At 58.5% G+C, this 15113-nt stretch overlaps 1 protein-coding gene and 1 long non-coding RNA gene across 5 annotated transcripts in view; one reads left to right on the top strand and one right to left on the bottom strand.

Moving 5' to 3' along the window:
* Window positions 1-837: 837 nt before the first annotated feature.
* Window positions 838-15113, bottom strand: part of OSGIN1 (oxidative stress induced growth inhibitor 1) — a 30774-nt gene continuing 16498 nt past the window's right edge. Inside the window, exons 2-8 of one of the 3 annotated variants that reach the window (XM_073226487.1) lie at window positions 12645-12747; window positions 11415-11532; window positions 6190-6297; window positions 4898-5034; window positions 3898-4089; window positions 3597-3688; window positions 838-2138 (exon numbers count right to left, since the gene is read on the bottom strand). In XM_073226487.1, coding sequence (XP_073082588.1) covers window positions 1190-2138; window positions 3597-3688; window positions 3898-4089; window positions 4898-5034; window positions 6190-6297; window positions 11415-11532; window positions 12645-12701 — 1653 coding nt within the window. In that variant the 5' untranslated portion in view covers window positions 12702-12747 and the 3' untranslated portion in view covers window positions 838-1189. Of the gene's footprint in view, window positions 2139-3596; window positions 3689-3897; window positions 4090-4897; window positions 5035-6189; window positions 6298-10274; window positions 10433-11414; window positions 11533-12644; window positions 12748-15113 lie in introns of those variants that run through there. The other 2 variants (XM_036993868.2, XM_017644394.3) reach the window with 2 other exon arrangements.
* On the top strand, window positions 10753-15108 carry LOC118967544 (uncharacterized). Of its 2 annotated transcripts, none has more exons than XR_005054664.2 (3): window positions 10753-11322; window positions 11422-11671; window positions 12943-15108. It is a non-coding gene; the product is annotated as an uncharacterized lncRNA (long non-coding RNA). The 2 variants fall into 2 exon arrangements; XR_012126858.1 differs by having other exon boundaries at window positions 10755-11186.

Here is a 15113-nt window from a genome sequence, read left to right as displayed (position 1 = left end):
CGCGACCCTCCCCGGCGCTGCCGCCCGCGCCGCCCGCCCTCCCTCCTCTGCCCCCGCGGCCGCGGCCAGCGCGGGGACGGCCGGCGCCGGGGGACAGGGCGGGGGCGCCGCTGTGCCCGGACCCTGAGCCACGTGCCTCGCGTCCCCCCAACCCCTGGTGGCCTGGGCTGGACGCGGGGGCTGGGGGCTGGACCCAACTTCGCCTCGGAGGTTGGCGCGGGGTTGGTGGGGGTCTGGGTGTGGGGGGAGCGACTCGGGGAGGGTCCCCCGAAATTTCCCCGCTGCCCCCCTCCCGAAGGCAACCTCCCCCAACCCGTGGCGACGCCGCAGGGGCCGGAGCGCGGCTGGTCGGCGGGCTCCGGGCGCCCTCTGCCGGCCCGCTGCGGGCTCCGTGCCACGAGCCGGCCGCCCCCACCGCCCGCGGGCACCGCTCGCCCTCCGTGGGTGTGCACGCGCCCAGTACACAGCGTCCAGAGCCAGTCTTCTCCCCAGAACACCTCTTGCCTCACACTCCGCCCATTCACCCATCACCCACCGGCCCAAAGCATCGGTTTAGTGGCATCTCAGCACTAGGTCCAACGAGGGGCTGGGTGCCAACAAGGTGCAAAACAGACGTGGTCCTTGGCCTTCCGGAACTTACATCGAAGCGGCGGAGCAGGATGCAGGAACGATCGCACAGATTAATGAACCGTTAAACCTGAACTGCTTGGAAGAGGTGGCACCGCGGGCCCAGTGGGTGAGGGCTTGCCCTGGTGGCCACGAGAGGAGGCAGGGGAATGTGCCCAGGGCTAGAGCTCCGTCCCCCACCCTCAAGCACAGAATCCTCAGACACGGGAGTGAGGCAGGCACTGGTTTTATTTGAGACACGATTCTGGAAGGAGCGGGGCCTGGAGTCCTGGCTGGCTGCCTCGGGGATCCCTGCTCTCACTGGCAGCTTTCACCCCAAACTGCAGCCTGCCCTGGCCTGCAGCCACTATTCCCACCTGGGCACGGGTCTGAGTCCCCACGGCCTGGGTTCCCCACTCCTCTTCATCTAAGAGGCCTATTGCAGGGGCTCATGGCCCTTCCTGGGTCCTGCTAGGAGAGGCCCCCTTTCCTTACTGGGCATCTTGGGCTGGGCCTAGCCTGCAGCAGGGCTGTGACCTCCCCTTCTCTTTAGGGTCTGGGTGCAAGCATGTCAGGCCAGGTGCTAGGGTGGCCTCCTGGCCTCCTTCCTCAGCAGGGAGCTGGCCACAGCCAGGGCCCCACCCTGCACAAACCGTACAAAATTGTCCCCAGCCAGTGGCCCCACTGCATACAGGCCCTCTTGGCGGGTGCTTTGGTAGGTGAAGGGGTCCACATCAATGGGGTTCCTCTTGGCGCTCAGTGGCTGGTCAGGGTCCACAGCGAGGTTGGTGCCCGCCCCCGGGAGGAAGGAGAGGTCAGGGTGGGAACCGATGAGGACCAGCACCAGGGCGACATCGAAGACCTTCTGGAGGCCTTGGGGGTCCTGGAATACGGCCTGGCGGTCCTCCTTGAAGAGCAGCGGTCTGTGCTCCGGGAGGCTGCGGTAGCCCTCGTAGGGGCTGGGCGACAGGATGGACTGCTCACGCATCATCTGGTGCACCTTGTGGTACTCAGGGTACAGCATCTTGGGCAGCTGGTTGAAGACCAGGCCGGGGTCATCCACCGGCCGGCGGAAGGCGTGGATCACAGGGATGTTGTAGTGGCGGGCATAGAGGACCGCGTCGGCCGCAGACAGCCCTGCGCCGATGATAAGGACGGGGTCCGAGGCTGGGGTCACCGTGCCAGCCCGTGTGGCCGCCTCCAGGGCTGACAGCTCATGGTGGACAAAAGCCAGGGTCTCCCCAGGGATGCCGAGGCAGGTTGGGCTGTCAGACGTGCCTGTGGCTAGAACCACATTGCGGGCACACAGAGAGAAGGGCCTCTGGCTCTGGCCCTTGGTGGTCAGGAAGCCGCTCACCTGGAAGAGCGGGCTGGAGTCCTGGGCCCCAGAGCTGCTGGGCTCAGGTGTCCCCCACTCCACAGCTGTGACCACAGCACCAGACACAAAGTTGTGGCCCAGGCCCTTCTTGGTCACATAGTCTCTGTAGTAGTGAGCAATGTCCCCGGCTGTGGCCCGGCTGTTGCGAAGACCCCTGGGAGGAAGGATTTGGGAGGGTGAGTGTCAGTGGGCTGGGACATGGGGCAATCAGGGGTTCAGGGGCAGGCAGATGGCCTTGGGCCTTGGAGCTGGGCTGCAACTGTGCATCCCATTGATCGGAGTACTTGGCCAAGTCACCCTCTCGGACCCTCAATCTCCTCTTCAGTGAAATGAGGCTGAGGAGGGTGGGGTGGAGAGTGTGGAGCCTAGAGGCAGACGGCCTGGGTTCAAATCCTGGCCCCGCGGGTGAGCTGTGTGCTGGACCCCTCCATGCCTGCCTTCTCATTTGCCAGATGAGGATGACGGCGGTGACAGTACCTAGTTCCTGAGGTTGCTGAGAGGATTAGATGACAAATGAAGAGCTGAGAGCAGAACCTGACAGGTGGTAAGTGGCAGTAAGAGTCGGCCACTGTTATTACCTCAAAGGACTAAGTAATATCCTAGGTAAATATGGGAGGATTCCATTTCTGTCAAGTTCAGAAACAGGTAAACCTAATCTGTGGAATTATACGTCAAGAGCGTGTCCCTGTGGGGCTGTGACCGGAGGAGGATGGGGATGGGGATCGGCCTTGATTCTGGGCAGCTGAGATGCAGGTGCGTCCACCCTGAAGCTCACCCACGTGTAAGCACAGGAGTGTGTACTCCTCCTCCATAGGCTATGCTCAGTACACGAGCTGGTTAAGAACTGTCCCATGTAAGGCACTGAGCACTGTCCCCTGCACACACGGCAACAGCGGGGAATGCTGTCGCTTTGTTAGCACCCTTTCTGGGGCAGCGGAGGTTTGCTGGAGGCCGAGATGCTAAGCCTGCCCTGGGAGTATTATGTGGCCATGTAAAAGGATGGTACAAATACTGTGCCATTGCCATGTGACACCCTTATGACATGAGGGTGAATTTTAAAACTAGGCTATGAAGGGGTGTGTCTATAGTTGGAATTTAAGTTCCTGTCTGTCAACACATCATTACTCCTGCCTGGATGTCCTCCTACCAAATCTGCAGGGACAAAAAGTCTACCAAAGAGACAGACAGAGAACCTGGGAGAGGCAAGAATGGAGTTGCTGACCAAAAGCCTGCTGGGTGGGGGTGAAAGGCCCCGTCCCAGCCACCAAGCGTGGAGGAGACAGGGCTTCCCCCCGAGGTGTGGGCAGGTGCTGGAACTCCTCTGCTCAGGGACTCGACTGCTCCTCTGGGACGGTCAGTGTGGTCATCGCGGGGCAGGAAACAAGGTGAGGGGAACCTGCCCCAGATGTGACAGCCATAGAACATGTGTCTCTGCGTATTGGACTGAGCGTGTGGCCTTGGGGCGAGTCCTTTCCCTGTCTGAGCCTCACCTTCTCCCCGGGAGGAAAAGGAAGGGCAGTGAGATGGGCCCGAAGCGCCTGGACCTCTAGGTCCCGGGCTCACGTGGGGCGAGGTCTTCCCTGCCCACCCTGGGCTCTCCAGGGTGCCTCACCTTCGCTTCCTGTGCATCCAGTCCTTGACCTGCAGGTCTGGCAGCCCCATCCACTGGCCTTGGCTCAGGGTCACCATGGAGCCTTCAATGGACTGCATGCAAAAGGAACCCACTGACCCAGGCACTCAGGTAGGGGGGGCACAGGAGGCCTGCTGCAGATGGAGCAGACAGGAGGAGGGCAGGGAGGAGGCAGAGGGTGGGGAGGGAGGGGCAGGAAGCGGGGGAGCCCTAACTTAGGGAGGGAGGGAAGCCCCCTAGGATGTCCCATCAGTTTGGCCCCAACCCCCTTGCGCCCACTCACATGCCAGGCTCCCCCAGGCAGATGCCGGCCCAGGACCAGGTGGGGGATGGCTCTTTCCTTCTGGTGCTTCCAGGTGAGGACAGACTCTGTGTTTCCCCCGAAGTCTGTGTCTGGGCGCAGGAGGGCATCAAAGAGCAGGGCCACAGGGCTTTGGCACCGGCCTTCAAGGCCTTCAGACAGGTAATCCAGGTCCTGGGGCCAAGGGGGGCAGGTCAGAGGGGCCACTGGAGCAAGGCCACATGGTCCTGCATTCCCACCCTAATACCAGGGTGGTCAGATAAGCCTGGGAAATGCTGCCTCTCAGAGGGACATAATGCACATCAGCATATTAAAGGCTCTGACAAGTCATGTAGCTGTTATTTCCCTGTTTAATTTTGCCAAATCCAGCGTCTCTCAGACTTAACGGAATAGGAACGTTTTCTCTGCATATTATACTGAGGAACTAGTCTCACAGAAAATGCTGATCCAGCCAAATGCTGGCTTACTTCCTCATCTGCCAACTTGAGGGTGGGAGGGGCCCGGAAGGATGGACGCTGCCTGGGGGGAGGTGGACAGTGAGAGGCCTCCTGGAAGGCCCAGTGCCTGGAGGACCGTCAAGCCCTCTTGGGTGGGGGTGGTGGAACTAAAACGTCCCGAACAGGACCTCTAACTCTGGCATTCCCGACTTTGGGCCAGACCATGCTGCATAGTGACCATAGGTATTTAACAGCCTCCCTGGGCTCCCCACTCTTAGCCAGCAGAGCCCTGCTCCAGCTGTGACGACCAACCCTGTGTCCAGGTACTGCCAAGTGTCCCCTGGGGTCCAGAGGAGGCAGGACAAGCTGGCGCACTGTTTGTGGTTCTCAGAAGACAGCCTCGGTTTCTCTCACAGTTTCACCAGCTGGTGTCCTGTTCTGTGTTCGATCTCATGTCTGACAAATACCTATCTTTGCTTCTTGCCCTGGGACAGCTGGGGGCAGTTTCCACAGGGTGGGCCTGTCCGCCCAGAGCTCTGGCCTACCTGGTCCAGGATGGAGACGCCCTGAGCCTCTGTGAGCTTCCTCTGCAGCAGGGGGTGCGGGTGGGTGGAGTCAGGCTTCACGTAGGGGGTGTAGCCGGAGAGCAAGTAGGACAGGCAGATGCCCGAGGGACCATTGCCTGGGGAGAGAGGGGGAGTCAGGGGGCCAGGCTTCGGGGTACAGAGAACCACAACCACCCAGGGCTTCGGTTTTGACTGGTTCACTGATTTGCTCTTCATTCATGAAAATAAAACAAAATATTTATTAAATCCTTAGCACGTGCCCAGCGCCGGGGACAATAATAGTCAATTAGAAAGTAATGGGCAATTCCTGGGAGCCTACCACGGGCCAGGGGCTGTACTGCTGTACCCTTTCACCAGCAATAAAGTAGAGGCAGTGACTCACGTTACGGAGTGCGTACTATGTGTCAGCATCCTGTCAAGGGACTTTAGGAACAAAATGCTAAGAAACCGACAGCTGCTGATGCTGTACCAGGCCCCACATGCAGCCCTGAATGCCCCACTATCCCACTGAGCTCCCCCGATAACTTTAGTGAGGTACATGCTACTCTTTTTTCTCCTCTTATACATGAGGAAGCCGGGCACAGAGAGGTTAAGCTGCTGGTGGTCACACAGCAACACAACTGAGCTCCCGAGCTCCCAAAGGACAAGTACCGTCTCTCAGAGTCTGGTCAGTCTGATGGATGAGTTAAACACTACAGTGCAGATCGTACGTGCTCTGGGGGTCTGGGGGTCAGCTCCAGGCCCACGGCGCTCAGGAGGGTGCTTAACCACCTGAAGGGTCACGTGTCCCATGTTTGCACGAACCACACAGCTTATCCTGTGATACTTCTGAGGCAATTAACCTCATGATGTCACCTCTATTCTTATCTGTTTTTTCCCTTCTTATCTAGTGCTGTTCAGAATATTACAATATGCAGAATATTGTGAGGGCGAACCATGTGGAGTCAGCCGGGTTCAACTGTTTTTAACTTACAAAACCGGCCATTTCAGATGGTTCTGCCTGATGCACAGGGGGAGGGCCATCTGCCCCCCAGTTTTGCAGACCTGAGGACAGGCACCACATGCTTCAGCTGCATCCCCCCTCGCTCGGGCACCTTGTACAGAGCTGGGCACAGGGAGACTGGAGACTGGCACGGGCTTAGGGCCGGGCCCCTCCCCCCTGCTGGACGACCTTGCAGATCAACTGCTCTTGCCCAGTGGGTTCTTGGAAGGCCTGGCTCCTGACCTCTGACCCTAAAGGCTCCTCCTGACCACACACTGGGGGCGCTCACCAATGATGAGGACTGTAAGGGGTTCCGGGCTGCTGGCGCCAAGGTGGTCGTTCCAGTTGCTCATGTCTGCAGCTGGCCAGGGCCGGGAGGTCGGGGCTGGCAGTTGACCTGGGGCGGTGCGAGAGAAGGGCCACTCGGTAAGGCTTGGGTGTCATGAAGTCCCTGCTCAGCTACAGGGTGGTGTCCTAGGGCCCTCAGGTTCAAGTCCAAGGTCTTTCCTGAGGCATATCCGGGTGCCACTCCTCTCTCCCTTCTCCTTCCTCACACCTGCTGCATTCCAAACGGGCCCAGCTCCCCACCTGTTACGCGGGGTCCCCTGCCCCAGCCTGGTCATCTCCGTCTTTCTGAGCCTCACTCCACTCTCTGCATCTCACCACGGGGCAATAGCAACCCCTGAAGCTCATTACCCATCTTCCATGAGGCTCACCTGCCCAGCCTCGGGGGTAAGCCCTGCCCAGGACGCCTGTGACAGCTTCAGCCCCCACCCCACAATCCAGCCCCCAGGTCTTTGGTGTATCCTGTGGGCTCTGGAGCCATCGCCTGGCCCTGGCAGGGTGCTTCCTAGCTGGTGACCGCGGGCCTGTCCCTGGGCCTCTCTAGTCTTGGTGTCTTCATCTGCAAACCAGGGTAATAACAGGTCCTACCCTGAAGGTTGTGGGTGAAGCATCTGTCTGGAGCAAATGTATCAGTGGGGACAACAGGGCTCACTGCCTGCTGCAGGGCTGGTCTGGGACAGTGGGCTTGGTCAAAGTTTGGAAGCCTGAGTAACTTGGTTTGGGGAAAATGCCTGTAAACCTGCTTGTCTCTGGAGCATGAGCGCCCCCTGCTGGCCACAGGCCCAAATAGCTCATAGGGACCCAAACCCACTTCTCAGGGTTGCTGATGTCAAGAGTCCAGACCCACCATCGCCGCCCCGGCCAAACCCAGCTACCAGAGGCCAGGCCTAACACTGAGGGCCACCAGGCAACATGCAGGCGAGTGTGTGAGGAAAGGGTGGGCATATGCCACTTACTATGTACTGGGTATAGGACGTATTTTTCTCATGCCCTCCTCACACTGACCCTGAGCAGAAAGTACTGTTGATGTTATTATCACACTTCACAGTTGTGTAAACTGGAGATCAGAGATGTCACACAAAATGCGCAGTGTCACGCAGACCACTTCTGAGTCCAGGGCTAACTGGTGCCAAGGTTCTGTCTGCACTGTGTGTGTCCTTTGGCCTGTGCCCAGGGAGACCTGGGGCTCATCGCAGGGTCTAAACGACTGCGTGGGTGGACCCAGAGCCCGGACCCCCCAGAGCGCCGAGGGATGGGAGCCCAGGGTCACGAGCCTTCAGAATTCTTCCACAGAAGGCAGAAATCCAGATTTTTATGTGAATTCTCTGCTTTGGAAGAGTGGGCAACTAATTCACATTTTTTGAAAATCTTGACCTGGCAGACAAACAGGGCCAAGTCCAGCCGAAGACCTCTGACATGTGCAGCGTGGAGGACCTTGGCGTCACTCCCACAGCGACAACGGGTCTTCTCGCAGCACTTTACAGAGGCGTCTGCACCCAAGTGACAGCATTCGGCTCTCTGGGCAAACCTGAGAGCTGAGCCGTGTCACCTCTGGCAGGTGAGGAATGGGAGGTGCAGAGGGCAAAGGACACACGCAGGCAGTGGCATCTCGGGGACTCCGAGAGCAGCCCTCATGGCCTCGGCTGGGGCCTCAGGCCCGCAACGGCCTCCTCCTGTCTGGGTAAGTCCTGTGTGCCTGGCATCTCCCTGCGGAGATGGAAGGTGGCACCCAGCTGACCCTGGACACTGCATGGTCTTCTCCATGGCTGGTTCCCTGCAGGGACCTGTGCTGTTGGCCCGAGGAGAGGGTTTGGGGGTGCAGCCCTAATAATAATCATTCAACAACGTCAACAGCAGCAAAATAAATGGCTGACATCTCCGTACTTCCGTGGAGTTGGCTGGGTGCCAAGCACGTCCTAAACACTTTATGTACATTGACTAATGTAATGCTTACTTAATTGGGCTGTTAGAAGTGTTCTTACAATCACTTCCAAATTACACATGGAGAAACTGAGGCCCAGCCTGCTTCTCGCAGCCCTGAATGGTTTGTGAGGTGTTTGTCCTGGAATGCATGGGCTGAGATGGACTCTAGCCAGGCTGCCCCCCAGAGCCCTCTCTGCGCCCGCCACCTATGGTGTGACAGCTCCGGCCACAGGCCCTTCCCAGCCGGGCCGAAGGTGCGGCACACGCATCCGTCCCTGCCCTGCCCACACTACGCCCCTGTCCCAGCCCTGTGGGCAGGGAGGAAGGCCATGGAGCCAATGTCCCCAGCTGGGGGGTGGGGGGACAGGTCCTCACTAACTACTGGGCCCCGGGTGTGCCTGGGAACTCTGGGGAGTAGGACTGTAGCTCCCACAGCACTGGTTCCCAGCACCTGCCAGCAGCCCCAGGAGCCTCACGGTCCCCAGGAATGACAGCAATGGGGACGCGTGTGTTGTTCTAGTGGAAGGCTTGCTAAAGACAACCCACTTTTCAGACGAGAAAACCAAGGCTCGGCAGGTAAGGCCTCACCCGCAAGGTCCGGAGGAACTAGAGTTTGATCCCGTAGTGGGAAATGAGCGTGCCAACCTGCTCCCGGCACACGACACTTGTCACCCTGGCCACGCCCCTCCCCTCCCTGTCCCTTTGAATCCTCCCTCCTCCCCGAGGAAGGTACTTGCAGGAGCCCCGGTTTGCAGACCAGAACTGACCGCCTCTTACCACACTTTGCAGGAAACGGGGGTAGGGAAGGGACTTTACCACCAGGGTTTTTGGGCTCCAAGTTCAGTGCTCAGTCCCAGAAGCCTCTGGATGCCACACACATGAGGTCACCACCCAGAGGCTGACCAAGAGGTCAGTTCCTGTGCAGCCATACAGATGTCCTAGGGTCCCGAGCAGCATAAAGCTCTCATAACCTTGGGGACACACACTGCCAGCTTACAATAGATAGCTTGACACTTCAACTACTTCCATTTTATTTTACACTTTTTAGTTTTATGAATCTGGATTGATCAGTTTTTAATGTTAACTTTTTGTGTGAGTCCCTGTGGTTGAAGACAGCAACTGTCGACTGACAAAAAGCCAGCGTCAAAAGAGGATTCAAATTCACAAAAGCAGATAAGCATGAGAAATGGAAATAATTGCACCTTCAAAAATGTCATTTCTTTGAGTTTATAGCACCTGTACTTCCAGGGCTATTAAAGCTTATACATGCTCTGAGGCTGGGGCACCTGTATAGCTGCATTTATTGAGCACCTATGGTGGCCCTTTGCCTACTTGGCTTGGATGACCTCCGACACACACTCAAGCCCAAAGTGGGTTTTCTTATCCCCATTGCACAGAGGGAGAAACTGAGGTCAATTATATCTAAGACCATACCCACGAGTGCAAATCCTGCCCTCTGACACCTCTCAGAGGAAGGGGAGTCCACTCTGAGGAAAAGAGCACAACGGTGCCACCAGGAAAGTGACACGAGGCCATGGTGGGTGAGGATGAGGAGGCGCCCGGTCAAGCCAAGTGCTGCCCGCCTCAGCCCCGGCGCCTGCCCATTGCATCACCTCCCTCCAGGGCCTCCCCTCCCTGGAACCCCAAGAGCTCAGAGGCTCCTCAACTTGCTGGGGTCCCACCCCTCCCTCTCAGTGCCCCCAGAGCCTTCTGTGAGAAGCCAAGTCCCTGGGACCCCTGGGGTGGGTCCTGTGGGTGGGCACCTGGGGGCTCTGCCCAAGCTGAACAGGAGGGATACCCAGTGGCCTCAGGGGCCAGGCAGCATGCCGAGGCTGGCCACCTCTCCCTTGCCTGCCGAGACAGCATCACGCCGGCAGGGGCGTGCTCCGGGCAGCAGAGCATTGCCCGGCGGAGGGTGCTAGGCACCTGGAGGTGGGCATGGCCAGGAGGGGTGGGGGAGGAATCTGGGGGCTGGGGGAGAACCAGGCTGGCCCGGGGAAGCAGGTGGACCTTCGCCCAGGACCCCTGCCGGTTCCAGGGCCCTACTGGCCACCTGGCTCGGGATGTGCCCCGTTTCCCACCCCTTGCCCTGCCCAGGTTACTCACCTGATGGGCAGGGGATCGAGGGAGACTGGCAAGCCTGGCCTGGCCGGGCACTAGGAGCACCAGGGGGGTCACTGGGCGCGGGACACCCACTCCCCGCGGGGATCCAAGGGGCAGTGAGAGGCCGGGAAACCAGGGTATTTCTCTGGCTAGGAAGAGGCGGGCGGTAGGCGGTGCCAGAAAAATCACTTTCATAAGCGTGAGTCAGCACGGGCCCCTGGATGAATGAACTTGCACACTCGGAGCGGAGCGTGATCACACTGCTGGCTCAGGGCCGGCCTTAAAGGGCCCCCGCTGGGTGGTCTGTGCAGCGAGCTGGGTGGGGGTGGGGACTGGGAGTAGCGGGCTGGCCCCCTTCCCCGGGCTCAGGCAGTGAACCGGGGGGAACCAGGAAACCCTGAATGAGGCAACCTGGCCCTTTCCTAGTGAGGCAAAGAATACTGTGCCCAACACAGGAGGCGGCGGCCCCTTTAAGTGGAGAAAGCCGCTCCTTGGTGTCTCCCCCTTCCCCCTACTTCCCAGTAAAAAGCCCTCTGGCGCCGACCTGCCCCGCTGGGAGCCCAGCTCGGCCACTTCCCCGGCAAGCCTCCTCGGTTTTCGCATCTGAGAACTGGGGCTAAGTACACTGCCTCCCTCCGGCTGTGCCCCCTGCTTGGGGTTGGGGGGCTGTCCAGGCAGGAAGCCTGCTCCCCGTCCCGGGTTCCGGTCTTCCCTTCTCGGTTCGTTTTCCCCTCGGCACACCTCGCATTTGCCGGTTCTTATTTTATTACTTTATCGCCTGTCTCCCCAAACCGGGATGTGTGCGCTGTATCTCTGTATCTATGTCTGCTTTATCCTGTGTCTAGAACAGCGCTCAGCACACAGTAGGCGCTCAAGAAGGGACAGAGCTGGATCGGTGTTTGGCCGTAGACTTCAGTGCGTGATAGCTGCTATTTTCATTATTCATGTGACTGTCACCCTCCCCATCCTCCCTGGCTTGGGGACATCTCTGCCCATCCTGCCCCATGGCTGGGGGTCCTGTGGACAGCAAGTGAGAGCAAAATTTAAGGAGGTGCTAACAACAGCGATCAAGAAAATATTATTTTAGTGCAGAATTTAAAAGGAAATCAAAATTAATGCAAAGATCCAGGATAAAATATTTACATTTCAGACAAAGACAGGATCCGCAGCAGCAGGGGCGAGCCCGAGCCTCATCGGGGCCGATGCAAAAAGGAAGACGAGAATACCGATGCCGCCTGTGCACTCTGCTGTTTCGTTCATCCTGGAGTTTTGGCATTACTTTTCTTTTAAAAATGTTTCATAAACACACTGTGTCGATCACGGAGCACTCCTGTGCCTGTGCTGGTACCTCACCCGGTCACGGGCCTGGTGGCCCCAGGGGACAGGGCCCTGCCCAGCAGGTGCGCCAGAGCATGCACACAGGGCGGCAGGGGGGACAGGAGGGTGAGGCCAGGCCTGACTGCAGGGGCCTTTTGGGGATGGGGTGGGGGCGCCCTGGTGAAAGATGCCTCTGAGGATGCAGTGACCCCCTGGGACCTCTGGAGAGATGCAGGGAGAGGGGGAGAGGGATGCTGGCCCAGGGGGGAGGGGCGTTGGTGGCTGTGTGCCCTGAATGGGGGGCAGCATGACAGGCTGGGCTGCAAAGGGAGCCCCTGGGCTGAAGGCGGAGGTCAGGAGCCGTTGAGTCCCTGGCCAGGGTTTGCAGGGGATGAGCAGGGAGGGTGGCTGGCAATGGGCCAGGCCTGAGTGCAGCCCCTCCCTCTGCTTGTGCCCCCGACCCTGGGGATCACAGTGTGTATCCTGTGCCCAGAACCCCATTGTCAGAAGGGCCCTGTACTTGGTTTGATGCTCTGCTGTCACCACATTAAAATCCTAATTAATTTTTGAACAAGGGTACCCTTCTTTTCATGTTGCACTGAGCCCCACAAATCACATGACTGCTGTGGGCTGGTGGTGAGAGCTGGTTTCTGGGCTCAGCCCTACAGGCAGAGGGGGCTCAGGTGAGGCACTACCCACCCCTCCCTGGGGCATCACTTTACCCAAGGGAAAATGTCACCCACTGTCCTTTTCTCTGGGGTCTTTGGCACCAGTGACCCGTGCGGTCATAGCCTGTGGCAGAGGGGCAGAGGGGCAATGGGAAGCCCACTGCTCTGGGCCTCAGCTCCCCAGCTGGCTTCTATCCTGCTGCCAGGTGTGCTGTGTGACCCCAGCCAGTGGCCAACCTCTCCGTTCCAGCCATGGCCTTGGTACCAACACTCCATGAAACTCTGAATATACCCCCTCTCCCCCACCCCCCATGACCTGGCCAGGGGCTTTGGACCCACGGGAGCCCAGGGAGGGCTGGAACACGCAGACTCTGAAGGGCAGACCTACCTCCCGTGCAGGCTGCAGCCTTCCCCAGCAGCCGCCCCTCTGTGTCCACTTCCTCATGCCTGGGCTCCAGTCTGTAAGTTCCCGGTGTTTTCAGATGTGTAAACTGAGGCAGAGAGAAACACCCCAGGGTCAGAGATCCCCCTCTGAGTGTCTCGGCCCAGGCCTGAGTGGTGGAGGGACGAGGCTGAGGTTCAGGAAGGCAGTGGGCTCCCTGGACCCCCATCTCTGGGTGGGGCCCATCCACCTGCCCCTGCCCAGCCTGCTCTGTTACCCTCACTGTCTCTGACCCCTTTTCTAGCTTCTGAAGATTTGCTGATATGGAGCCTTGAGGGTGAGACCCGGACTTTCTTCCCTGCCACTGTTCACCTGCCAGGAGGTGACTGGAAATAGACTCTGCTGAGTTGAAGACAAAGACATCAGGGTCCAGGCAAAGGGGCGATGGATAGGGGGCCGTGGAGGGGGGAGGAGAAAGACGTGGCTTTGGGGGTTGCCTCCGGGTGGCCAGCGATCTTGGTCTCCACGAGGCAGATTTCCTCTCAGCCAGCTCTGTCCCCTGCCCCGCCGGGAGTTCCAGTGGCCATTAAGTACCCGAATTGGAAGCCTCTGAATCCAGAGGTGCTGGGAGTCAGCATACAAGGTGGAGCAAATAAAAAATACAGGCACCCTGGGAACTTTGAATTTCAGATAAACAAGAAATAAACTTTTAGCACAAGTATGTCTCATACAATACTTGGGATATATACTTTTACTCAAACCTTTTTCTGAATTGTTTATCTGAGATGGAGAATTATCCAGGCAGCCCTGTATTTTATTTGGCAAATCTAGTTGTATATGTAAAACACACTCTAGATTTTGATAAGGTAGTACGAGAAAAAGGAAGATAAAATACCTCACGAATAATTTTTATATGAATTACATGTCGAAATGAAAATATTTTGGACATCTCGGGCTAAGTAAGATATTAAAATTAACTTCACCCATTTCTGTTTACTTGCTTCACGTGGCTATTGGATAATTTAAAGTCACACATGCAGCTCTTATCAGGCTTCTGTGGGACGCTGGCAAGCGTGGCCCATGCTCATGCAAACTGGGACATTCCCAGGTGTAGTGTGGAAAGGCCCCAGGAATCTGCTCCGTTCCAGGGAAACCGGGCAGTGGGTCACCGTGAAGCGCTGCAAGTGGCTGGGCAGCGGGACTTGGGAGAAGCACTCCTCTGAGCTTCAGTCTCCCCACCTGCACACGGGTACTGCCCACGTGGGGCTTGCAAGGAGGTGGCAGCTGATCAGTGCAGCTGGGGGAAGGGGCCTGACACTTGGCGGCTCAAACAAGCAGCCTGTGATGCTTGATGTGGCAGCCCTCTGCCCCCGAGGGTTTCCCCAAGCCCTCTGCAGGTGCTTGGGACCTGGGGAACCAGGCAAGAGACAGCCTCAGCGTGACTGCCTGGAGGTCCAGTATTGAAACAATTCCCCCACATCAAAACTACCGTTCCTCTGCCTACGAAATCCCAGGACCCTTCAGAGGGGCTACTCCTGGCCGCTCTTCCCCCCTTCTCCCCTGCGGGGGCTCCCACAGCTCTGCCACTTGCTGGGCACCTCCAGGAGCCAGGCGCTGTGGGATGTTCTTTACACGCATCTGAGACTCAGAGAGGCAGATCTTGAGCCTGAGGTCACACAGCATAAGTGACAGAGCTGAGGCTTCAACCCAGTGCTGTGGCCACAGAGTCTGGGCACTTCCAGGACAAAGACAAAAACCAAAACCTCTTTCCTGTCTCAGGTGCAGAGGCTTTGACCTGGCACCACTCCTGTCACCACGGCCAACCCCTTACAAGGTGCCCACACCGTGGGTCCTTGCACGGGATCCGGAGCCGGCCCTGTGAGGAAGGCCCAGGGCCATTATCCTCCCATTCTGCGGGTGGACACTGAGGCTCTGAGACTGTAAGACGTAGCCCACGTTACAGTAAGTGGCTGACCGGGGACTGTGAGCAGGTTCTGCCTGCTGCCCTGGCACGGGGAGACCAGGCCCTTCCGGCGTGTGACATGGGAACCAATATTTGCCCTGATCCCCCGCTGTTTACAGAGCCTTGTCATCCGCCTTATCTCATCCATTCTCCTGACAACCAGAGAGGTGGGCAAATATTTTCAATAACAAGTTTAGTTTACAGATGAAGAAACCCAGAGGGACTTGCCCAAGGTCACTGTTGGCAGTAAAGCAGGAGGGGGGATTCAGACTTCAGTCTGCCTGGTGGCAGAGCCCACATGTCGCCCCAGGACAGCCATGGCAGCTGCCAGGGCCGGGCCCAGAGGAGAGAGCAGTGCGCAGCCTGGGCAGTCGCCACGGACTCCCTGGGGGTTGGGGGGTGTCAAAGCTGGGAAGGCTGTGGAGAGAACCGGAGCTCAGGAGCCTGGGGAGTGGGGTAGGCCCCAGGAGGAGGGCCCGCACAGGGGTGGACCCCAGCCCTGTCCTGCACAA

This window comes from Manis javanica, chromosome 17 (genome assembly GCF_040802235.1).
Source record: "Manis javanica isolate MJ-LG chromosome 17, MJ_LKY, whole genome shotgun sequence".
Lineage (NCBI taxonomy): Eukaryota > Metazoa > Chordata > Mammalia > Pholidota > Manidae > Manis > Manis javanica.
The sequence above is the reverse complement of the archived record's forward strand: the minus strand, read 5'-3'. Positions and strand labels throughout refer to the sequence as shown.